The sequence below is a fragment of the Centroberyx affinis genome, unplaced genomic scaffold (assembly GCF_046629955.1).
Source record: "Centroberyx affinis isolate AG114_WGS23_722 - 3 ecotype Tasmania unplaced genomic scaffold, CSIRO-AGI_Caff_v1 ptg004630l_1, whole genome shotgun sequence".
Classification (NCBI taxonomy): domain Eukaryota; kingdom Metazoa; phylum Chordata; class Actinopteri; order Beryciformes; family Berycidae; genus Centroberyx; species Centroberyx affinis.
This window is the reverse complement of record NW_027282235.1, coordinates 1-26,096: the sequence shown is the minus strand read 5'-3', so window position 1 is coordinate 26,096 and position 26,096 is coordinate 1. Positions and strand designations below refer to the sequence as shown.

General features: G+C 42.8%; 2 protein-coding genes across 4 annotated transcripts in view; both read left to right on the top strand.

Moving 5' to 3' along the window:
• The window catches only part of LOC139665607 (solute carrier family 22 member 23-like), a 36,322-nt gene extending 20,508 nt beyond the window's left edge, over positions 1-15,814 (top strand). For both annotated transcript variants that reach the window (XM_071544683.1, XM_071544682.1), the window contains 7 exons: positions 5,062-5,230; positions 6,069-6,196; positions 7,636-7,738; positions 8,620-8,855; positions 10,038-10,070; positions 11,265-11,388; positions 12,301-15,814. In XM_071544683.1, the coding sequence (XP_071400784.1) occupies positions 5,062-5,230; positions 6,069-6,196; positions 7,636-7,738; positions 8,620-8,855; positions 10,038-10,070; positions 11,265-11,388; positions 12,301-13,924 (2,417 nt within the window). In that variant the 3' untranslated portion in view covers positions 13,925-15,814. The remainder of the gene's footprint in view (positions 1-5,061; positions 5,231-6,068; positions 6,197-7,635; positions 7,739-8,619; positions 8,856-10,037; positions 10,071-11,264; positions 11,389-12,300) is intronic.
• A 2,186-nt stretch (positions 15,815-18,000) lies between these two features.
• On the top strand, positions 18,001-21,715 carry LOC139665605 (tubulin beta-2A chain). Of its 2 annotated transcripts, XM_071544679.1 has the most exons (5): positions 18,001-18,057; positions 18,507-18,615; positions 18,937-18,945; positions 19,870-19,980; positions 20,631-21,715. In XM_071544679.1, exons 1-5 carry the CDS (start codon positions 18,001-18,003, stop codon positions 21,713-21,715), a joined length of 1,371 nt encoding a protein of 456 aa, XP_071400780.1. The 2 variants fall into 2 exon arrangements, with proteins under 2 accessions (XP_071400780.1, XP_071400781.1); XM_071544680.1 differs by lacking the exon at positions 18,937-18,945.
• Positions 21,716-26,096: the final 4,381 nt, after the last annotated feature.

The following is a 26,096-nucleotide window of genomic DNA, read 5'->3' as shown; positions in this document are numbered from 1 at the left end:
GAATCACAGGAGGCCTGCCTATACCTGTCGTGGGTGTGTGAGATGTGTCTTCTAGAGAGAGAAAGAGACAGAGAGAGAGAGACAGAGACAGAGAGAGACACAGAAAGAAAGAGAGACACAGAGACAGAGAGAGAGAGAGAGAGAGAGAGAAAGACATATGGACAGACAGAAACTGAGAGAGACACATAGAAAGAGAGAGAGAGAGAGAGAGAGAGACTGAGAGAGACAGAGAGAGAGAGACAGAGAGAGGCAGATAGACAAAGAGACAGAGAGAGAGAGAGGCAGACAGACAGAGAGAGACTGTGTGTGTGAGACAGACTATATGTTTCTGTCATGCAGTCCCCAGTCATGTATCACAAAGAACTTCTCTCTCAATAACCTTTGACACACATTCTCAATGACTCAGTGTGTGTGCACGCGTTGCACGCAGTGTGATCCAGAGGAAAAACATGTTATTGTCGATCAAAGATGCTGTCTGACACGCTCACGCTAATGCTTTGGGGAAATAACTGGCTCACAGTTGTTGATATTTAACTTATTTATATCCTCTATGTTTTTGGATAGTGACATTTGTCACATTGACAGGAAAAGTTTCTGGAACGCTACTTAAACTAAACAAGAAACATTTGTTAGTACTGTATCGTTAGTTTTCCCAATGAAAATCATGTTTGTTTGTTTTTTTTAGTTTCCATTTAGATTTGCATTTTCCATGGCAGATGAATAGTCAATTAAAAAAACCTTTTCCCCACCATAAATCAAACAAGCATGACATGACATTGCCTGGTGACACGATAAGGTTATCTTCTAATATAGTGGGGATAGCTCACTCTGTTTGATCAAGAGCCTATTTAGCAGCCATTAACACTACCTAGAACCAATATTAATAAGCTCGTCATATAATAAGCTTTGTACTTATTCCAGCCGTATATTATGATGTTGCTGATACACCCAGGCACTCACTAGACTGTATTGATTGTGTGGGTAGTATATGCTCTCACTCCCTTTGTACATATACTACTACTGGATTAGTAAGGTTGGAGAAGAGTACACACAGAGGTAGACTGCATTTGACTGCATTAGAATCACAGGTAAGAGAGGTAGATGTGATGTATAATGATATTGTGTACCATTACAGTGCTCTATTTCTTTTGCTTCTCTAGTGCATGCAGTCATTTATAGCCCCTCATCTGATCCGTCCTCCATGGGATGGTATATAGTTATATGTACTCCATAGCTGCCTGTCTGTGTGTTTCCTTCCATTTGAGAGTAAAGCTGTTCCATTCAGACAGGATTTGGCGCTGTACACCTCCTGCTGCAGCGCTATGCTGTGTTTTGCCAGGGTAGTCAGGCAAGTCCAGGCCAGACCAGGCCAGGCCAGGCCAGGCCAGGCCAGACCCTCTTCACTGTTCTGTGGTACAGGATCTGTTGCCGGTAATGAGGTGCCTTCTCACAGCGGTGCCCTCCTCTTACCACAGGCATTAATCTCTCTGCACAGAGATGAGGGAGAGATCAAGAGAGAGGAAGTTGTGTGTGCGTATATGTGTGTGTGTGTGTGTGTATGTCCTTGTGTGAAAATGGCTTCCTTTGTGTCAATGTCAGATTCCTGTTTGTACAGTCTGTTAGGCAGGTTGTTGTGTTTGCCTATTTGTCTCATTATCTGTCTAGCGGTCTGTATTTAAATTGATTGTTTGTACATGCCTGTGATGGATATCTCTGTCTGGTTTGCTGACTTGAGTAGCACATGTGAGATATTGTCTAAGTCTGGACTCTAGAGAAAAGCTTTTCATTTCCTATCACATGGCTATTGCTCCCTGAGGACAGGCAGCCAGGCCGGCCTCACACAACTGCAGAAATATTGCAGTAGGATCACAAGGGCCTTAGTAAGGAGACCCAGGCTTTGTGAAATGAAAATGGAAAGGCATCTCATTCTGAATATTAAGCCTACAAGCGTTCAAGTTGACTAGTGATGAAATCTACCTATTGCAGCATCACTGTTTCTAATAGAGAGAGACAGAGTGGAACATAGATTCTGTGTTGTATGAGTACAACACAGAATTAAACCTTTTCAACAAAAGGAAGCCATTTTCCCTGTGATACATGGGTTGAACAGTCGTCCTGCCTCATCCTTCCCCTCAGTCCTCTCCTCCCCCTCTAGTCGTCCCCTGATAAATGGGTTAAGGTGCAGACTCAGTTTTTTTTCCTCTGTGCAGGGTTAAAGTTCCCTTTTGTGCAGAGTGTGCATTCTTGGTTGCTCAGCAAACTTCCTCCCTATCTTTCCCCCCAGCACGTTAACCTACATGTGTAGCCTACATCTGTGTTTTCCCCCGCCTTAGTTCAAGGACTGCTACTTCCCTATTAGAAGTGAAAGGACAGATGACCTGACTATGTTCTGGTTGGCCCAGAGTGGAGATCAATTGGAAAGCTTGTTTATTTATGAGAGAGACATTTTGTGACATAACCACATGCTATCTCCCTCCACAAATGCCTGAGTGAAGTCCAGTGTTTGGCTAAATCAGCATGAACAACCTTTGCACTTTTTCTCTGTCCTCTGATAATGAGAGAAAAAGGGAACAAATACCATGTTTGAGTAATTATTTGGTCAGTCTGATGAATCTGTTTTGGTTGATGAGCTTGTGAGACTTAATCTTAAATCTTTTGTTTGTTTAAGAGTGGAAACTGTTCATCAGTCACTGTATTCCCATTTGGGGCCTACTGTAGAGCTGATTGCTTGCTTTTTGTGTTGATCTTTGTCTCTGTGTGTTTTCAGCACACACAAACGCACTCACACAAAATCAAACATTGTCAAAAGGAGGAGAAAATTCTCTCCTGACAGCGTTTTACATATACTTTGATTGTTGAGAATTTCAGCCCACTTACAGTAGATCAAAGGACCGATGCCTGTGGCTATTTGGCCTTCTTTGCAGTTTAAGATAAGGGATTGATCAATGAGTATGACCTCACCTTAGTCTATAGCCCCCTAATAAAATACTTCACAGCATGGCCCAGAGCACCGACAATCAGCGAGTGAGAGTGTGACACACAAACCCAATGGCCAGGATCAGGGGGTGACATCATGGCATGGGGCCATGAGGAGCTCATGTGACCAGTAGAGGTCATGGCATTAGCTGCTGGGTACAGGGAATGGCCCCACTGACGGCCCCTAGTGATCAACCCAGTTGTTTCACTGTAAAACAATGGGCCTCCTTGACTGAACACTGTGTACTTGACTCAAGGCTAGTGAACTGCTGTGGCCTGTACCAGAGGGTGTGAATCACATACTTGTTTTGCCAAAGTCAGCAAACCAGCCAAAGCTTCTTTGGGGATTATTGTGACTATTAATTGGCTATTGGCTCATTCTTTGATTATGTCATTTTCTCATCCAATGTGCATGTGACCAAATGTATTTAAGGGCGCTTTGTCAGTTTTTCGTGAACGTGTATGTGCCACTCCTCTCGCCCCCCCCCCAGGGGCTGCAGGTTAGCATCTTTGGCAAGTGCCTTGCGTGCGACATCAGCTTAGTTGGGGGCAGATTTGTGTCAGTGGGACCCAGGCTGGAGCAGGGCATTGTGGGAATGCTGATCTAGTGGGATGTGGAGGATTAGGGTCAGCAGGAGTAAGGAGCTCAGGAGGCCTCCCCTCCTTTCCACAAACCTCTGCTCTTTATTCTGCGGCTCCATCTACGGAACATGCCATAGATATGTATGTCCATATGGTGGTGTATCCTTACTGTAGTTGTAAAAGATGTGAGTGTATGTGATTTGTCTTGTTATGTGTGTGTGTGTGTGTGTGTGTGTCAGCATTTTGGCGCAGCTCACCACAGGACATACTCTGGGGTCACAGTGCAATGGCCTGTTCAGTGCACATGACGTCTGATACATAACTCAAGAATTCAAATCCCATGCGGTCCATAACCAGTGAACCATGGTTTTTCCTTCCAACAGCACACAGAGAAGGAGACTTGAGGTTAGTTAGTTCAAACTCAGCAGGTCCTGCACCCATCGCCCTGCTCTCCGCTCATTGGCTTTGTCATTCCAGCTGCGATAGTGTCTGTGAACAGAGAGCATTATTCATGTCCTCAGGAGGGGGCAAGTCCTAATTGAAATTCCAGGCTTTTCCTCAGGAATGAAGCGGGACCGCCGGCACCCACTGTATTATGCTGGCCCTGTCACCTTCAAAGGCCCATCTGGAGACTGTCCGCATGCCAGGGCAGCAGAAAAGACCCAATGGAAAAAAAATAGAAAGTGATGTGTGAGATAAAGGGATGAATGAGGGAGGACAGAGTGAGGCACTATGAGAATACCAGCATTACAGTACTATTCACTTTCTATGGTTTGATGTGAGTCCATGCTCAATGCTGCAGAGTCTAAAGGGCTGAACTGTCTCTGGTTGCTGGCTGTCAGCGTGGTGTGCATGCTAATGACTTGGTGAATGAATCAGTGCCATTCTGATAGAGGAGGAATGGGTACAAGGAACCTCTTTCTAGTTCAGTCTCACAGCAGCCTACTGTCTTGGTGCACAGAACAACAACTGTAGATGCTGATTTATCTCCTCTATTAATATATTAATATGTCTTAAATTAAATGTAAAGTTCAGCAATGGCTTGCCTGCTACCATCGGCTTATTCTCTTCACAGTAAAGTCACAGTATTAATAGTCGTCATACTGTATGTTGGCCTGGTATTACCTCCACATTGCATCAGACCAAGGTAAATCTCACTGCATAGGGAGGGATGGCATTGCTGTCAGGATCCATGTTCTGGCCTGTCTCCCTTATCCAGCCAGCGGTAGCAGTAGCATGTTTGTGTGATTGATTCATCAACTGTGTGGCCTGTTTCTGTCAGCATGAAGAAAGATCAGATAATATTCTACATCTGATGTTCTGTTTACATCTGTACTTCCAGTGTCACTTAACCAAGAAAAAATGTCTTCTGCTCCATTCAAAATCATACTGGTTTTTAGCTCTTATATGGGCATTTTGTCACAGGTAGAAATAGCCATTGCAGAAAACTCACTGACACATGCTTCTCTCTTTCTCCTCCTTCCCGTTTATTCTCTCTGCCAGGGATTGAGCTGTGTCTGCCAGGATGGCGTTTTTCCATGACCATGGTGGCCAGTTTTGTGGTGTTGGGTGGTCAGCTGCTGATGCCCGGGGTGGCATACCTCTGTCGTGACTGGCAGGTCCTCCAGGCTGTCATCATCTGCCCCCTGCTGCTTATGCTGTCCTACATCTGGTAAGGGAAACACCCTAGCATCTGCTGCACCTTGGCACAGACCTGCTTTATGTTGGTTTCCATTATTCTGTTCCAAGGTTACAAGCTGTTTTTCAATTTGAGTTGTTCTTTGAAGTCTATTCTGTTGTGTGATGCTAGCTTAAGTTCTAAGCTTAATGTGTTAAACTCTTAAGCATCCAGAGTTTTATGGTCCAAATTAAACCTTGTAAAGCTAAAGATGCTTTCACAGGTTTTACAAGGTTTATCAGTGATATACAGCGAGGAGTAGGAGAAAGTCTTGCTTCCAAGGACATTTTGCAGCAGTGTATTCCCAGCTGAATTAGATTTAATGTCTATAATGTAACTCATTTCCAGTGACCTCTACTGTGACTACAGTCTCTTTTGCTGAGGCTCAGGCAGTAAATACTCATGTATTCACCTCCATTTACCCTGCCATGGCACACAGTACACTACAGCACCACAGCTGAGGTGTACACAGCCAGCAGAGGAAAATCCCAGAATTTAGATTCATCATAGAGCATCACAGAGCTTGGCTTTGCTTCCATGGCGCACCTGAACAACAAAGGGCTTTCCATTCAGAAACAATCAAAAGTACTTCAAAGCCCTAATCTCTGATCAAGCAACAATATTGCTGATATAATGCACTTCAATCAGCGTGGGAGACAAAGAGCTGAATTTATTTTTATACTAAGACAGGGATTTCCGCAGTGGAAGGAGGATGATGTAGCGAGATTTGAAGCAGTCTCCCACTAATGTCTGTGATATAAAGGAGGACTCGTTTCATTGTGACTTGGGGTTCATCTCTTATTAAGAAGGAAGTCTTCTGTCTTCTTGACAGGATCTTCCCTGAGTCGCTGCGTTGGCTGCTGGCCACTCAGCAGTACTGCCGCTCCAAGTGGATCATGGGACACATTGCAAAGAAAAACCAGGTGAACACGGAGCTAGACGCTGATCAGATCCTCACAGGTAATGGATTCACACTCATTTTCATGTGATAAACATTGCTTTCATTTTCTTTTGATGAAAAAGTAATGCCTTTCTTATTTTGACATTGATTAGCATAATGAAGACCACTGTCTGTATTCATTGTAACCTTTTAAAAACTCAAACACATGCATCCCATTATTATATGTTTAGTGCAATGTCCTCTTCCGAGCAAATGGTTTCTCTGCAAGGAGCTCTGTGCTTTGTTAGGGCTTGTTGTTAGGCTGGTTGTGCTTTCCTAAATAAGGCAGATTGACAAGGTTACATCCATTTCTTGTCTGGTAACCATAGTAACAGGCCACTCCTGAGGTAGCAGCGGGTGCTAAACATACACTATGGCACTCTGGGACTTTCATTAATTTCATTATTGCCTTGGGTGGGTGGACAAGCGCTGACACATGGTGTACTGACAGCAGATGGACACAGGTCAGCCACTTTGACCCAGGTTCAGCTGTTAGTGGCTACATGCATAAGAGCTGCCAGACTCCTGAAAGCAGAGAGCAGAGTTAACCATGTTGTTATCAAACGTCATAGTAGATTGCATCCATTTTAAGTTCTATCAGGTTTAACAACACTGTTTACTGTAGTATACATTTGCCATCTTTGACATGCCATTGCACAGTTATCAATATACTTGCAAAAAGCAGTGGCTCTGCAGGCAAAAAAAAATCTAATCAAACCACTCTATGTGAAATTGAATTTTTTTAGAACCCAGAGACTGTGTGCTGATGCAGCATTGAGTAGTAGTATACATATATTCAAGTACTCGGCTCTCCATACTACGTTTGCGTGAATGCGTCCACTGACGATTAATCTGCATTTATTGTACATTGCTGACATATCAGAAGCAAAACTGTGGCATGACAAATATCTGTGTCTGTAACCGCTGAGGATGTAAGCTCTGGAAAGTGGCTGATTAGAATAGATGTTGGTAGGGTTAGTCTGATAATGTAGGCTTTCTGCTTGGCCAGAGGATCAGTGGAAAGCCTCAATGATATAGCCAGAGATAAACTTGAAGCAGTGCTGTGGTATGCCGTCACATGCCTGCGTCAACATGAACACACACAGTCAGAATGCGGAGGTTTGTTCCTGTGGCAACCCGCAGTCTGATACCAAAACATCCACTGTGTGCCGTGTGCTGTGTGCCGTATCACGGGCGTTGTCCTCCTCCATTCATCCCCTGTTCCTCCCCAAGTACGTTCCCCTGGACACTCTCATACCTGTCTCGCATAGTAGGAAAAGATTAGTCACATAGGATGAAACGTGCTTGGATAAGTCATTAAAAATACATGAGGATGTTCTGCGGGCACAAGTGTCCTTGTTTGACTCCTTAGAGAGCACATAACGCCGTCTGCCTTTCCTTCGACCTGAAAACACCACTGACGTGTCGATATTGACTGGGGTTCCTTGTTTTTTTTCAGAACTGCAAAGAGCTCTTCAAAAGAAACCCAAAAAGACATGCATTGTCAAAATGGTCGGGACGAGGAACCTGTGGAAGAACATTGTCGTCCTCTGTGTCAACTCGTAAGTGTGTACTGTATATGTGTCATTGAGTGTGTGCTTAGGAAATTGCATATGCATCTTTATCGATTATGCGCTCTCTAGGTGCTTGTGTCCGTGGGAGGACCTGAAAACAGAGAGAGTAAAAAAAGGAATGTGTGCGTGTGTGTTTGGCGAGGCAATGCCAGTCAGACTCGCCATTTTGTGCAGTCAAGATGCCACTATTGACCTGGAAGCTCGATACGCCATTGATCAGTGGCCCTCGCCGCTGTCTGTCTCTCCATATTTGTGTTGCTCTCTCTGTTCATGTGAAGTGCTATCTCTCCTCTCCTCTCTCCATCCTAGACCTCATCTTTAGCTAAGGCAGACACAGATTTGGCTCTGCTTCAGAGCATGGTGTCCCTGACTCCCTAACTCGGCATGAATTTTGCATGAGCTGTGTCCTTATGAAACACTAGACAACCAGGAGAGAGGGCGTGTGCATGTGTGTGTGTATGTATGTGTTTTTGGGTGTGTTTGTGGTGTGTGCGTGCATTTTTGAGATAAGCTGAGATGAGAGAAAAAGCGATAAACCTCGAATTTTCCCTCTTCCTATCTTCCGTCCACTCCCATGCTCTTCATCTTTTATCCCACTTTGCTCGGATGCCCTTTCTCTGTTCTTGTTTATCTCTTCGCTTAGCGTATCCCATTTTGTTCCTTTCTTCTTCTTTTTCCTGTTCTCCCTCATCTCTTCCCTTCCCATGATGCATTGTGCTGTCACATTTTCTCTCCATTCTCAACCTACACACTCCATTATCTTCTTCCCACATTTTCTGTACCATCTGCCCTTCTCCATGATATTCCCTGATATTTGTCTATGTTCTCTCCTTCCTAAACCCTTCTCCCTCTTTACGTCCTTTATCCAGGCTAACAGGCTATGGGATCCACCACTGCTTCGCCCGCAGCATGATGGACCCCGAGGCCCAGGAAACCACCATGTTTCATAACTTCTACGCTGACTATTACACCATGGCGGGCATCGCTGTGGCGTCCTGCATGGCCCTGTGCCCCGCAGTGGGCCTGATGGGGCGGCGGGGCGGCCTCCTCATGTTCATGATCATCACCGCTCTGGCGTCACTGCTGCAGCTCGGCCTGCTCAACTGTGAGTACTTTATGAACGAGGCGATCTCACACACTCACACATGTACCTGTGTACAGATTGTAGTCACGTGTGCCCAACAGAAAAGTTCAGCCAATATGGGTTTTTGTATTTTGCCGATATTTCGTATATTCAACGTGGAAAAGCGTCTGAAACAGCATTTAGGCCATGGGATACTAAAACTCTCCATTGAAACCCATATTAATGAAGTTGTTTTAGGGTTAGCAGCTCTTTAAGGCAGGGTGAATAAAACTTCATGTCACATTTTATAGACTGTTTTTATATAGCTGCGGTCAGGGAAATCTCCATCATATTGGAGACAACATGACTGGCCAATATCCGATATTTCATAAAAGGCCAATATCGGCCCAATATATCAGTCTAACACTTGTCAATAGTACTTAGTATCAAATACTGATCATACATAAGTTTAGTCTTTTTTGTTTCACCACCAGAATTGGAAGAGTAGCATACATTGTCAGCCCTTAGATCAGAGAGTTGTCTTTATTTGTGCCTGTCCAAGTCCAGTATCTCTTACAAAGATGCTGCAAAGACTTCATGTCAGTGTTTTGAGTGTATGTGAACACTGCTTAAGCTAATGGAATAGTTGAAGGGTTTCATGCCAAATTGTTATATATCCATTTTGGAAAAGCTGCTAATTTGCTAATATCTGAAAGACATAAATGATTCTGTCCTGACATTCTGTCTGACATTTACAAGCAGATGTCTTAAGATGAGTCTTAACTTCAATACTAAACCATAATGCTTAAGCAGCAGTCAATATGCGAGAGTGGGTGTTCTTTTTTTAAATTTATTTATTTAAATGGTGAATATCTCATTTTGTAAAGAAACTCTTCAGTTGATCAATGTCTGAATTACTATGCTTTTAGAACATTTACCACTGGACTTTCAAACTGCATTGTTGTGTAGCGAGGGTGCTCTACATGATCAAAACAGTACTCAAGTCAGTCCATTCAGTTACAAATGAGCTAGACTTAATGTTTAACCTGAGTCAACACATCAAGGTTATGTCCATGTTTCATGTTCCCGTTTGAAGTGGTTTGTGTTTTAACAGAGTGTTGACAAGCTTTGCGCAACATGTTTGTATGTTTTTTTTTTTTTTTTTCCTACTGTATGTCACTGATTCACTAATACATACTTTTTTTTATCTCTTTAATCCTCTAGTGCTGGGGAAGTACAGTGTTCAGCTGAATATAGGTAAGATAATTTATAATCGATATATGTTTATTTATAATTGTGTTGTTGTAGTGTTTTAGAGTCGGGTAGATGAATTGAGAAATAATCAATAATTCATTACTATTGGTCAGAAGTAATTCTGGTATAATTTATATCAGCCTTTAGAAATTGTGAATCGACTCTTCAGCCACTCAATTTGCTGCACTATCTTGATCAAGTTTCGAAAAATGCGCTGCACACAGATTTCATTAGGAGTATACAAACCCTGGAGAGACTCCTAATGAAGTCCTTGGTGTAATTACATCTAGCTTTTCACTCATTTCTCCCCTTTGTGTCGAAGAGAATGAACCTCTCTGTTATGGAGCTGTCTAATTGACCCTCAGCACCCATCTTCCTCCTCTGTTCTTCTGTTTACCAATCCCTTTATTCTCTCCCCGTTAATCCCCCTCTGGGCAGCAAAATGAGCCATCCTGTAGTCAGACAAGGGATTAGAGATTAGAACCGATCGCACAGCAGTCTCCTATGATCCTCTTTATGCCAACTTCAACATATCTCATTCATACCAATGGGCATTCAAACCATGCTGGGTCTAAATGAGCTGGCAGGGTCAGACAGTCATAGTGTAAAAAGGCCTAATCTACAGTAACTGATCAAAATAAACACATATTTATGTAGGTTACATGTATGTTTTCTCATCAATGCATTCACATTCTAATACTAGCAAAGAAGTGGCAATACAGCAATTCACAGGAGTACTAGCTCAGATGATCATTATATTTCATTTGATAGTGTGGAATTCCTACATGAGGCAATATTAATAGAATCGGATGATTGTTTATTTGTTTTGGAAAACTTTAATGAGGTGATACAGTATGTGGTACCCTTAATTTTCACCAGTTAAAACCTTCATTGGAAGGCATCCTCTCTTTTTCTCCCATTTCCTCTGTCACTCTCCACTGTATATTTTCTAATTAAGCAGAAATGCTACAAAATAATCTTAAAAAATGCTATGAAACTACAGGTGGAACACCAACTTGACATCCATAATTCTTGTTGTGCTTTTTAGAAAGAATATGGACCTCTGAAAAAACAGATTATTTTGGACACTTCATAATTACACATTACACGCTACACCTGGTATTCTCCCTGTATAATCACTATGCAGAGCACTGAGTGAAAAGTGGTGTACGTTTGTGTTTTTTGCTTTGTCTGCAGAGCGCTCGGATACGCTGAATAGGAACTTCTCCATTGCCTTCTCTATCATCGGCATGTTCTCCTCCCACGCAGTCAGCAACCTGAGCATCTTCTTCTGTGCTGAGATCACACCCACTGTCATCAGGTAAACCCAACAAAACACCGGTAAAACACATGTTTGTTTTTTCACACGGAAGTCAGGGCTTGGAATTTAACTTTTAAGTCTACAATGTGTTCACTGTTGTTCTACGTTGTATACTTTAATGTTACTCAAATGATCAATGTTATCATTGTTAGAGCCATCAGGTGACTGGGAGTGTAAATGATGTCGTGACCAAAGCCGGAAAGTGTTCTGTTTACACATTATGTTTTATTATCCTGATTAGCGTATGATCCAGTCATTCGCTAATCGAGAGGTTTAAGATTCAAGGTTGGATGGAGGGAAACCACCGCCACATTACATGTCCCTGCAGATGGATTAGCTGCATGAGATCATTGAACCGTTGAAAACAACACAGCCCCTCACAGTTCAGTGTATATGTAATTGTATATCCACATCTTTTACAAATTAGCCGTTCCCTCTGAGGATATATGACACAGCAATGGATTTTCATTATCTTGGGTTATGTAAGGAGTGGTGTGCTGCAGATGGGGCGGCCGATGGGCACCCTCTGGTGGTTAACATAAGCGATGACAGAAGAGGAATGGGACTGCATGCAAAAGAGGGTGTTTCGTGGTACTGCAGCACTCTCTGCTGCTGTGTGATAAAATGGCAGTGATATGTCAATATAAGCACATAAAGGGTGTAAATGAGAGCTTCTCTTTCCATGAAAGATCATTGTTGCTGGCTGTGCTACATAAGTGTAACATATAGTTTGTACCATACCTTGATTATAGTATATTTGAATATCATTGCAGGACACACCCTTCTCTTTTGGGTGATTTAGAGTAAACATTGAGGCAAATTAAATTGTTGCCATTTAGACTGTGAATATATAAGCCTTTAGAGGTCATCACTAAATCATACATGGTGATTACCTTGTGTTTCTTGCCTTAGGGGTGGTGGTCTGGGCCTGGTCCTGGCCAGCGCAGGCTTCGGCATGCTGACTGCCCCCATTATGGAGCTCCACAATCAGAAGGGCTATTTCCTTCACCATGTTATCTTTGCGTGCTGCACACTCATCTGCATCATCTGCATTCTACTGCTGCCCGAGACACGCTATCAGCCCCTCCCTGAGACCCTGGCAGACGGCGAGAGCTACACCCGCCAACCCCTTCTCCCCCCGAGGAAGCCTGGAGAGCAGCGCCTCCTGCTGGCCCAGTCGGAGAGCAGCAGGGATTACACCAGGGTGCACGACACCCCACTTCACGAGGCAGCCGCCACTGCAGTGTCCACCATGGACTCCACGGCCTCCTCGGCTGTCGATCTGACCGCTCCGTCGGTCGTAGATATACCTGTCCCCGCCTCCACGGAGCTCCGCCCCATTAAGCCCGAGCCTAAAGACCCCAACGGTCGCTCGGTGTCGTCCTTATCCAGCGCCCCCATCACTGCCCTGGATAAAGAGTGCATCATACTTGCCAGTAAAGAGCATCTGCTGTCTTCCACTCCTTTACACAAAGCCCCATGTGCCACAGACCCACTTTTAGCCAATGCCGAAGACTCCACTGCACCGCTCATGGATTCTATCCAGCCAGCCACGGATTCTACTGCTCCCCAGATGAATGACACTGCACCCTCCCCTACAAAAGAGTCAACCACTCCCCCTGCCGTCGAAACGCACCTCTCGTCTTCACCGGACTCCTCCGCTGCCCCTGTCCCTCAGTCCGTACCTACCTCCATGTTGGTCTGCACCACTCCTGTCATTGAACCCCCGCCTAGCTCCACATTAGACTCTCCCACCACCACCCCGGCCGATGACATTAACGATATCACCCCGATTTTCGACTCGGCCACTCCACCTTTGCCGGAGGCGACCCCTGCCCCTTTAGTGGACTCCCCAACTCCACCTGTGCATGACAGCGCCCCTCCCTCTCCTGCTCTCTCCCCGGTTCCCGAGACGGACTTTAACATCTCCATTGACCCTCCGCCCTCCATTAGCACAGACTCTGGCATTCCCATTCAGTTAGAAACCCCATCAGTAGATGAATCTGCATCTACACCCGTCACCCCTTTAGCTGCTAGAGACTCTCCCACACCCTCTGTCATAGACTCTGCCCCACCGCCACAGTTAGACTCTACCTCTCCCTGTGTTAGTGATGTTGCTCCTCCTCCCCCTACTCCCCCTGTCCAAGTGACTGTTTCTCCTCCACCCTCTCCTCCTCCACCCATTGACTCAGGTCATACACCCCCAGTGGATTCTCCCACTCGCCCTGTCATTGATACTGTTGACCCCCCTACGCCATCCTCTACCATTCTCCCTGTCACAGACATTGTTCACACCTCCACTCCAGAATCTACCATTCTGACTGTCACAGACATTGTTCAACCCTCACTGGATTCAGCCACCTCACTTGTCATAGACTCGGTGCCGACCGCCATTTCAGACTCTGCCGCTACGGAGGCGGCCCCCGCCTCTGTACTGGACTGCACCGTCTCCTCCCCCATAGACTCTGGTGTCCTTCCCATCAGGGACTGTACCAGCACAGAGAACAACACTGTCAACGGAGTGGCGTCGTCTTGATCCGATGTTTCCACCAGGATGAAGCATCACTGGAGGTCTCTGATGCAGGAAGCAGCCCATTCCACAAGAGTAATGGGGGCACTAACAGTCCTGCTCAGGCCTCAGGCGCTTAACAAAGACTGCCCCCATCTGGAGTTGAGTAAACATGTCTTACAGTGTTGCATGTTTCTCAATGTCCCCTTACTGCGATTAGCCAATGAATGGGACCATGCAAGTGGGAGAGTGCTGGAGGCTGGTCTGTGACAATGTGACAGTATCTTCTGCTCTGCTGAATGTCACTGGACATCACCAGCCTATAAACTACTTTCATGTAAATCAATGAGAATCACTGTCTGTCATTTTGAAGAGACTTAAATTCTACCCACAATCACTGAAACATGTCACCAAGACTGGTGTGAAACGCAATGTTGCTAAGAAAAGAAAAAAAAAATCACTCGTACTTTTGCTCCAATGAAATGTCCATCCAACATATTTGTATAGAAATATCGCCTTACATAGATGGAGGAAAAAATGTGAATGTTTTGGAGTGTTTTGCCCTTAGTGAGATAAAAAGTCAGAATTGGAGTAATTTTCTGAACACGCCAAAAACAGTTCTGACCAAAAATTAAATGTAGATGTAGTGCCAACAAATAAGATAAGTATGAATAAATATTTACAGTATTAGAATGAAACCTGATTGGGGGAAAATTCTGGATAGTGCTGTCCCTTGTGTCATAGAACTGTATGTGGATTAAAGTGCACCAGATGAGGCTCCAAAGTTCAGAAATACTACTTGTGTGGTATTTTGAAGGGGACAAAAATGATGTCGCCAGATGGTATATTAAAATTGAAAGATAACGTATGAATGAAATTGCTGAGTTACATTCGTCAACCTGCGGTTTATTGTATGAACAACGATGTAATTGGAGAAAAAGAAAGAGAGATGCCCAAACTTTGTTGGTCGAAAGAAACAATTTTATTTTTCCAATCGTTCCAGTCAATGAAATTTATGGTATGCAATTGTTTTTGTAAATGTGATATTGTAAGTAAATGCATACTTTGTTGTTGTGCTTGATTGAGTTTTTTGAGCATAATCTCCCGTGGCGTGCCCTTATTGTACAAAGCTATAAGGCATTCTTACAATATTTGTGTGAATGTTTAGTGGCACCTTATGCTTTGCATTGGGGACAAAGCATGAAAAGAAAAATGTGAACTTGTCAACAAAACAAACTGTTCAAAATAGCAACCTTAAAAAGACACAAAAGCTATTTTTGAAATGAACCCATGGGTGATAAAATGTTTGATTTGATTACAAATTATTACAACATTGCCAACCTTCAGTGTGTTTTTCAAATCATCTTGTAAACAGCTGTTGTATGTCATGATTCATACATGCACATACAACTAAGTTTACCCTAAAAAAAAAAAAATCTGCAATATTTTATACATTTGTCAAAGTGACATTTTAAAATGTAGGTTCAATCCTTTGCTTTATTCTTTGTCGAGGTCTTAACATATTAACATTGTTAAATTAACAGACTCTTGCTTACAGAAATTGTCTCTGATAAATATATAGAATATACGTATATATGAGGAGCTTTTTCTTCCAAAGCCCACGTCCACCTGTGGACAGCATTATACTTGACTAAGAATTGTGTCTAACTTGACAATGGTAGCTACATACTTCATGCATTGGAGGTAATTGTAATACCTGTCCAGAGAAAGAGCTATGATTACAGATAGGCCACTGTTTACAACAATTTTCATAATAATACAATACTACTGTACTGTAAAACTCTAGAGCCAACTGAATGATGTCTTGTCATTTCAAATGTGATAAAACTCAGTCTCTCACAGTATATTGTATTGCAAGTCATTTATCCAGGGAATAGCAGTTATCTAAGAGCGTATGTGGTCTCATTCAGTGGTGACAGACATCAGCAGACTTCAATTATATGCTGTTATTCTCACTGTTTTCTAGTGCAACCACTTGTGCTTGTGGAGAACCTCGCAGGTGCTTTACTCACCAAAAAGTCTCTCGTGTTTATATCCAAGTAAAATGTGCACTGACAAATGCTACACTATGCTTTGATATCTGATGATTGAGCAGACCTGCTTTTTGGTTGTTTTCCTGTGAATGACATCCTCACACTACAGCTCAAATCAATGTAAGTATGAAAGCTCTGAATGAAGCTTGATTATAAATGGATCATCACAAAACGTGTTTTCCATTTATAGAAATATGCGTAATGAGCGTTTCATGTGTAAGACACGCCATGCCAAGTCTCAAAGCACAATGTCCTGCAATCATGTGACGTCCGATTTGTTAGAGCTTGGCTGCCTTAAAAGTAAAACAAAAAAAATGGAAAATGTAGTGGAATTTTAAAGACGATACAGCAAGTCTGGTTAAACACACTTTTGCAATAGACCCACATATGATTTATTTTATGGAATAGGGTGTTGACACTGGATTAAATAAGGAATTCTTGCATCCACATGCTAGAGAGGAAATTGTCTGCAGTGGTCAGTGGCTTCACATCACTCTGGCTCCCTGTGTCTTTGAATGTTGTTCTCTCTGTCTCAATATGCACATTGTACAAATGGCCCAAGCCCGTGCAACACCAGTGTAAAGACAGTGACACAGCACAATACGACCAGTGTCTTTTATCAGATCTGTTGCTTCCACTTGATGTCTCCACTCCCGTTTGCAGCTCTCTCACACCCCGCCTAGTCAGCAGTCAGTTTATCTTGGTTTGGGATACAAAACAGCATCAGTGAAAGCAACCCAAAGCAAAATTAGCACCAGCGAGAGTGTAGACTAGTGGATAATGATGGGTGGAAAAGCAAAACTGATAGATGACTAAAACTGAATACATTAGACTATCGAACACATTAGCTATGCCTTGGTAAATAAGTGTGGAAACACCAAAATGAAATGAAATGATAGATCATAGATCATAGCATTGATTGGCAAACCGTTTTGACCCTGGCAAGCAAAGGTCTCAGTGACATTAAGTCCCCAGTGTCCACATTTCAGGTCTTGCTTCTCTCTACAGTATGGCTCAGAATCTCTCGATGGGAGATTTGAATGAATGTAAAAACCATGGATTGTACCATTATAATTTCAGATTGTTTTGTTTTGTTTTTTGTTTTAACATGAATAATGCACTTGTACATAAGCCATACCTGTTGTTAAAATAAACCGCTATTTATTGATCAACTATTGATGTCAATGTATCATTAATTTTTATCAGAACACTTATTGATTCCAAGCAAGTAGATACTCACATATTATCACTGTCAGGTGAATGCTCCAAAATGTCAACTTTTCAGGAGCTTAAAAAACAGCCTCTTTTCTTAGCTTGACCACCATGTATTTTTGAGTTTACCCAATGGGGTTTGAACAGGTTTCAAAGGGTTCTAGAATTTTCTCAACCCATAGAGGAACATGTGATCCTTCAATTGAAGTTAGAACATAAAAATCACCAAAAATTGGAGTTACAAGGTTTTCACATGACAACAGCGATATGTAAAATGCAGATTCAAAGTATCAAATGATATTTATTTCCCCTGATTGGAGAAACAAAACGATTTTTAGAGGTACTTGATCCTGCTGATCCTAAACATGATATTCACAAAGCTCAACCCTAATGTCTTGAATTAAATGTATTCAGGCACATGCACATCTGCAGACTGTTATTAAGGCTAGTGCAGATAAAGTTATACAATCTTCTTGGTAATATATTTGCTATTTTATGTCAGTAAAAACAATTGTCTGGACTTTGGAACAGCCACACATCACTGAAAAAGGCAGCATTTGGTGTGAGACAGGGTGATGTCAGGCTACAGCGGGTGATGCGGCATCCTCTGGTCCACTGCATCAAACCGGCGCGCTCCCATTGGCTGATACGGATACTGGGATGCTGCGCTGGTACAACGTCATCCAACCAGCAGCACGTTTATCTCTCTCCCCGGCTCAACGCTTGTCCTAGGAATGAGGCAAGTGCTGATTTTGAGAAATACAGCGGTAAGGGACTGAAGACTGGACGTCGGTGAAGTCGAGACAGAAAGCTCTCTGCCCGCATCCAAAGCGCATCATGAGGGAAATCGTTCACATCCAGGCTGGACAATGTGGAAATCAGATTGGGGCGAAGGTATGATCTTTATAATTTAATGGAGTTGATATTTTGGAAGGGGAAAAAAAACATAGGCTAACTGGACGGTAGTTTTGATGCGGAACGTGACACGTGTTATTAATTGTTCATACCCATGGGATTTTTGTGTTGGACAGTTTATAGACCTGAGTAACTGAAACAGTTACTCCCTCTGTTTATGTTAACTAAGTTTGTGAGAGATTGCGAACTGTTACTTGTTTACATATGTGGGTGCGGTTCTGGTCTGACTGGGCTTTGCTACGAGGCAAAGGCTGCAGTGGTGTGGCCCCACTGCTGCGTGTCATTTTGTCACCAAACAGATGCGCATTTGAAATAAGGCCTTACAGTAACGCACAGTTCCCACGCCACGTTCTATTGTTATTTGAGCTGAAATGATGATATGAACCCGACATTTGGAAGTTCATATGGATATATTTGTTCCATCTTAGTTCTGGGAGGTGATAAGTGATGAACATGGCATCGATCCCACTGGTAGTTACCAAGGTGACAGTGACCTGCAACTGGAGCGGATAAATGTCTACTACAATGAGGCATCAGGTAAATGTTTGTGTGTAAATCTGTACATCTTTGTCTTAAACCGATCACAAGTTTGCATCTGAACAATGCTAACCGCTACAAACAGCTTTATTCTGTATTGCTCATATCCTTGCATGACCTTATGCTATGCAAGCTGTAGACCTAATTTGAATCGCACAGTATGCCCATGTCACTAATTTAGCTGCCAGGGAAAAGTAGGTCCCGCTGTGCAGGAAAAATGAGGACAGGAACCTGCTAAATACATCTCTCTCTCTCTCTCTCTCTCTCTCTCTCTCTCTCTCTCTCTCTCTCTCTATCTCTCTCTCTGTCTCTCTCTCATAGGGAGCACAGGTATCTGCAGTCTCTGTATAGCCGACCCAGAGCTCACTGTACCTTGGTCTCATCTCACTATACATTGGTCTGATTTTATTTGGCAAGTCATGTTGAAGGTCATTTGCAAATGCATCCAGTGTCGTCCGTCATAGCTCCACTGAGCGGTCAGACTCAAGTGCCCACTCATCTGCCTAAATCTCTAAACTAAAGGCCTACACAGGGAGCCCACATAGGCCTACATAGGATATTCCCTACAATGTCTAGGTCTATTATATTTCCAGTGGTCAGCAGCAGGCATTATTGATCCTTTTTTTCCCTGTTGCGAGCTGGCATCATTGTCAACTACTGGGTCACTATTGCATGCGGATCGATTGAGCATCCCACTAATCAATTTCTCTTTAAAAATTAAGAGAGCTGATTGAGAGATTTTTACAGAAGCCAGCAACATTAAGACCTTAGCCGATGTGATGAGAGAAAAAGAGGCATGTCTGTGGGTAGATTACCTCTTTGTTTGAGTGGTTTCTGCAGAGCTCAGCACTTTTAATGCCCCACTCTTCTAGAACAAGCAGTGCAGCATGCTGCTGCAGTCTGCTTGCAAGAAGGGTCACAGAGAGAGGGTGGAGCAAATGGGAGGGCAACACACAATAAAAGGCACCATGTGATTTTTCAAACATCAAGTATGATGGAGAGGCTGTCAGTATCCTTTAAAGAGTAATTTCTTTAGCAAACAGTGACGTTATATTTATGTCCCTTTTCTGCTTTTTGATAGGTTTAATATAAAGGTACAAATGCTTTAAAAAGTAGTGACCATGTTTATTTTCATGGTTCATTATGATACTGTGCTCACCCAGTGCACACTCTAGAGACTGTCAATGCCTTACTCCACCCACCCATCCGTTCCCTCTTTGTATTCCTCTATCCTTTGCTCTCTTTCATCCAAAGGTAATAAATTTGTCCCCCGTGCCATTCTGGTGGACCTGGAGCCGGGTACCATGGATTCAGTTCGCTCCGGCCCATTCGGACAGCTATTTAGACCTGACAACTTTGTCTTTGGTGAGTGTACAAGTGATCGTGATGTCACCGTTCATCCTGAACCAGCTGCACAGATCAGTGTGTGTCAGCATCTCCTGTCATGTCCTCTAAGGCTGAGCTTAGTTCCACCTGACAGCAATGCATATTCCTGGCGTAAAGCTGCTGCAGCCTCTCAGCATTGTGCCAGTAATGTGATGCATTGCCCATGTGCAGCTGTGTCAGACTGAGACAGCTCTCATGGTGACTCAGCGAAAAGTGGTCTACAAGGAGATACTGCTGCAGTGCTGAAAAGGACTGAGGCTATAGAGGCCAATAAAATCCACCCCAGGATGACTCTCCATTTTTCCTTGCCATGGAACAGACAAACAGGGGCGAGCTCTGGAAACAACTGCTTTGTTTTCTCATGATAAAATATACATACAATCAATTATTGTCTCTTTCATTGAATTAATGTCTCTTTCATTGAAGCTAACATATCGTATGTTTTTCTTATTTATTTGTGGGTCAGTGCATCACTCTTTTTACATCAGAATTGGGCTTCTGTATGAATACTCACCTTGGATTATGGCTCAAAGGATTGCAACATCAAACCCTGTGTGTTGGTAAATAATAAGTAATTAAATGTATTTGCCTAAAATTATGTGTCTTTAAATACTACCTGCATCTTACAGGTCAAAGTGGAGCAGGAAATAACTGGGCGAAGGGCCACTACACTGAGGGAGCAGAGCTGGTGGACTCAGTGCTGGACGTGGTGAGGAAGGAGTCCGAGAACTGCGACTGCCTCCAGGGCTTCCAGCTCACCCACTCACTGGGCGGGGGCACCGGCTCTGGCATGGGTACACTACTCATTAGCAAGATCCGTGAGGAGTACCCCGACCGCATCATGAACACCTTCAGTGTCATGCCTTCCCCCAAGGTGTCTGACACCGTAGTGGAGCCCTACAACGCCACCCTCTCCGTTCACCAGTTAGTGGAAAACACAGACGAGACCTTCAGCATCGATAACGAGGCCCTCTACGATATCTGCTTCCGCACCCTGAAGCTGACCACACCCACCTATGGAGACCTTAACCACCTGGTGTCAGCCACCATGAGTGGAGTGACTACCTGTCTCCGCTTCCCCGGCCAGCTTAACGCTGACCTCCGTAAACTGGCCGTCAACATGGTGCCCTTCCCCCGCTTGCATTTCTTCATGCCAGGCTTTGCGCCCCTCACCAGCCGGGGCAGTCAGCAGTACCGTGCCCTCTCCGTGCCAGAGCTGACGCAGCAAATGTTCGATGCCAAGAACATGATGGCGGCCTGTGACCCTCGCCACGGACGGTACCTCACAGTGGCGGCCATCTTCCGCGGCCGCATGTCCATGAAGGAAGTGGATGAGCAGATGTTGAGTGTGCAGAACAAGAACAGCAGCTACTTTGTAGAATGGATTCCCAACAACGTCAAGACCGCAGTTTGCGACATCCCTCCCCGCGGCCTCAAGATGTCCGCCACCTTCATTGGCAACAGCACGGCCATCCAGGAGCTGTTCAGGAGGATCTCTGAGCAGTTCACCGCCATGTTCCGCCGCAAGGCCTTCCTGCACTGGTACACTGGAGAGGGAATGGATGAGATGGAGTTCACCGAGGCTGAGAGCAACATGAACGACCTGGTGTCTGAGTACCAGCAGTATCAGGATGCCACCGCTGATGAGATGGGAGAATATGAAGAGGATGAATTAGAAGATGAGGAAGATGTCCGCCATGATGTTCGCCACTGACTGTAAAGCGTAGCCGTGCCGCTCTATGTGCTATGTGAACCAATCACTTGAAATAATCAATAATTGTTGTTGGAAGGTGCAGAGAGATTAGAAGAAGTATGCTAGATATGCAAATGTTAAACTATATATTGCAGTGTGCAGATCATGATGAAATATAGCTGTTTAGCCTAAATTATACTGCGTATCAATGTGGCTCATACTGAAAAAGACCATGAGTGATGTTAGAACCTAACAATTATGTGAGTATTATAGTCATTGGTTTTCCAAGTCATGCTTTGCCAGTGTCAAAAAAGAAAAACTATCATCCTAAATACAGTTTTGTAACATTTACCTCAAAATGCATTCACTGTCACGTCTCAAAATAAAAGATCCAGTCCTATCAGTATTTTCTGTGTCGTGTTTTTTCATTAGTTCCATAGATATAAAGGTGTGTAAGGGAAAAAAGGGCACTCATATATTACAATATATTATAAGTCCCTTCCATATGAGTTAGCCCTGCTATGTGGTATATTTACTTTATTTATTGCAGCTTAAAGCCATAGCTGAGAAATCCCTTTGTTTTTTTAACTGACTCACTGGAACAGGCAATGATCACACTGATTAAATAAGTAGAATGTCAGTTTTTTCTTACTGTTTATAGTGTTTTGATTAGTACTTAATGGTGTTTTTGAAGTATGCAAATCTGCTCTGTCATGGTCAGGCATATCAACTGTAATTTGATGACAAAATGTGTGGAAAGAGAGGGAGCCTCTTAAATAATTTAATAGAATCTTTTTATCAGATAAAGTTTGCAATGTATAATGAGGGGGAAATAAACTTTTATCACAACATAAATCAGGTAAAGGCCTGCCTCAGGAGAATGTTGTTTACCTTTGAGTTGCCTAGACTTCTGAAAATGGTGAAATCAGTCATTGTGAAAGTCTTGAGCTATTCAGCTGTTCCGCAGATAAACATCAGACTGAGCCAGACTTTCAAGCAACAAGGGAGGGGCCCAGAGACAATGAATAAATCATGTCAGGGAGAAATGTTTGGTTAGACTCAAAGCAAGCAATAGGAGCATTTCAAACCACACATTTATTACCAACAATCTAACAGTGTAAATTAATACCAGGTGGATACCACGACAGCAACATCATGAGAACTGCTGATATAAAGTTTGGCCTCCCTGATAAGGTGTGACAATTAGGCACATAAGCCTAAAGAACCATTACAGGTAATCTTTAATCCTTCAGAAGAATTCCAGCTTGGTCTCCCTTAAATCCTTATGTACTTTTCCCCGACTCATGGAGCCACTGTTCGGTGATGTTGTTCAAGACTTACTTGCTGCAACTTGTTGTAACTGAGACAGCCATCTTTATATGGCCCCCAGGTTGCATGCCTGGTTCACATACAGGTACCAAGCCATCCGCTCCTTAGCTTAGCTTAAGTGTGTGCAATAGTTATTATTTTCACTCATAGACTGAGGGGAAAATGTAAAACAGCTGTCAATTATCCTGTAGAATGAAAATTAGTGGCGTCTGTGACCTGGAGTCACTGGAACATCCAGTGCCCACGCATTCCTAACCTTATTAGAACTGTTTTTCCTTATTTTGGACATTATTTAGAAGTTGTAAAATTTACAATTTACAATTTCCCAAGACTTAATACAACACAAGCAAGGTTCTAGTCAGGAAAGAACAACGAGAGTAAGTGCCATAAAGTTCTGGTCCGACAGGACATAGGTGCTACGAGGCAGTGCTACGAGGCAGTGCATAGAGTGCATAGAGTGCATAGAGGCAGATAAAGAGTTTTTTTTTTTTTTTTTGGTTACACAGTCCATCGGGTGAGAAGGTGTTCACTAAAGAGCTGGGTCTTTAGCCTTTTCTTAAAGATTGAGAGGGACTGCGGATCGAATGGAGTTTGGTAACTCGTTCCACCACCGAGGAACCACAGAAGAGAAGAGTCTGGCCAGAGACTTAGGGCCTTGTTGTGGTGTGGCAGCACCAGGCACCGCTCCTTGGCAGAGTGTAGTGGGCGGGAAGGAGCATAGACCTGAATGAGGGAGTTCAGGTAGGTCGGCTGGTCAGGTTGGTTGCTGCTTTGTAGGTGAGCATCAAGGACTGGAACTTGATGCGGGCAGCAACTGAGAGCCAGTGGAGGGATATGAACAGCGGAGTGACATGTGCTCTTTTGGGCTGGTTGAAGACCAGATGCGCCGCTGCGTTCTGGATCATCTGCAGAGGTTTGAGCATACATGCCGGGAGCCCTGCCAGTAAGGAGTTGCCAAGGCATGATATTATAAGCGCCTGTACTAGGAGTTGTGCTGCATGCTGAGTTGTATGTGAATCATGAATGCTGACATCTAGTGGAATTGCAGTAGACAGATCAGCTACATACTGTACAGCACCCATATGACCTAAACCTGTGTGCTGTCAAACTCTCCTCACCTGTCACCATACCTGCATCCTGAACACTCTGCCCTGCAGCTATATTCTGACACTTGAGACAGTGGTAGAGCATGTTCTGTGACCTACCTACCTCTTTTCTCCTTCTTTAAGTAACCACACATTACTCTCAATACTATGACCTGAACCTCTTGGAGCTACTTTTGATAAGTATTGCTATTATTGTCACTATGCAACAGAAGAGGGAAGTCTCAGCACCGGTACAAAGATAAAAAAACTATACGCCCAACCACAGTTTATCTTTCAAGCCTAACTCTTTCTGCTTTGTTTGTTTGTTTGTTTTTTTTGGCTTTATCTGCATTGCAAAGGAGCACTATCCCGTATAAAATAAATTAAGGAAACCTGATTTTCCACTTTCTGTCACTCAGGTGTTTACACCAGTCATGAGCAAACTCTTTCCAGCCAGCAACAAAGAAACCGGTTGTGTCCATCCTACATAAGCCATTTTCTACTTGAAAAACCCTAGTTTGAGAGCAAATAATTCTCAACCTTCTAGCCTCATTAGATAATGCACATTTTAATCAATAAAGAAATGTGCTTAATGGATTTAACAGATTTTTTATCCTGTTGCTGTCAAAATTTGTTTTACATTAGAGAATTATGATACATTAAATAGATATTAACATACAATGCACCCTCAGTGTGTTTGAATGGTTAAGAAAGTGTACTTCAGAGGTTTTACCACCAAAACCACCAAAAAACTAATTTACAAAATTGTAATAACCAATTAATACTAACTAGAAATTATTTAAAAGCAAAATCAGTTTTAGTAGCAAGCTATAGAATGATACTGTCTTTACAGAATATGTATTTTTTTTATTTGTTTTATTTAAAATTTTGTTGAAATATTTAACAGCAACAAACCTGTCAACAGTAAGAGTTAATGGGTCTATAGAGTTAACAATCCTATTCAGTGAATTGAGTAATCAGGAAGAACCCTAAAAATTCCCTAAAAAATTCTGCAATATACTTCTGAGGAATGTAATATTGTTAAATGACCAGGTAGGGTTAAATGCATCTTGATAAAGGTGTTTTATAAAATAAATATAATAAAAGTGTATTTATGATGTGCGTGTGATGTGTGTGTCTTGTGTTTTCAAATGCAATTTAAATGTTTGCAATGTAGTATTAGTATAACCCATGTTCTGTTATAATCTATGATCTATCACAGTAGTGTGACACAATAAAATCAAGCAGATCAGCCCAATAGGTTGTTTAACCATTCAACTTTATTATGACAAAAGGTGCAAAAGTTGAAAATCAACTGAAAAAATCCCGATTGGCATGCCACATGTTCTATAGTCATACGTACACATATTAGACACTAGAGCTTGTAGCTGAAGATGAATAAAAAGTATCAGTAGCAAAAACAGCAACGTCAAACAATGTCACTCTACCAAAAATTATCAGTGCTCGGCAAGCCAGTATTTTATTAAACTAGCCATATATCCACATACCCAAATAATATTTTAACTTTTAAAAACAAACAATAAAAACAGCATTTTAAAGTCTATCCTGCTAATTATGGAACCTTATACAGTATATATGCAAAAAATAGGGTCATCATTTTAACATACAATTTGTACAGCTTTGGCACTAAGAGCTTTGTGTATCATTTTGAGTCAACACTAGGCTTATTGCAATAGCACAATTTAGAAACCCATACAAATAGCAATATACAGGAACATAATACTATACAAACAGCAGTTGCTACACGAAATGCACCCGCCCTTATGCAATCAGCACTTAAACGTTTTACTTCCAGACAGTCAAGAGATCAGCAGAAGACCTTAAGGCAAGGTTAAAGCTCAATCATCCCCAATTTACAAAATGCACCACAAGCATCTTGAGAATTCCACAACAACTTTGGTAATTCAGTGTATTCAGAATACTGAATATTGTGCTTAAAGCCCAAATCCATAAATGCAATATGACAC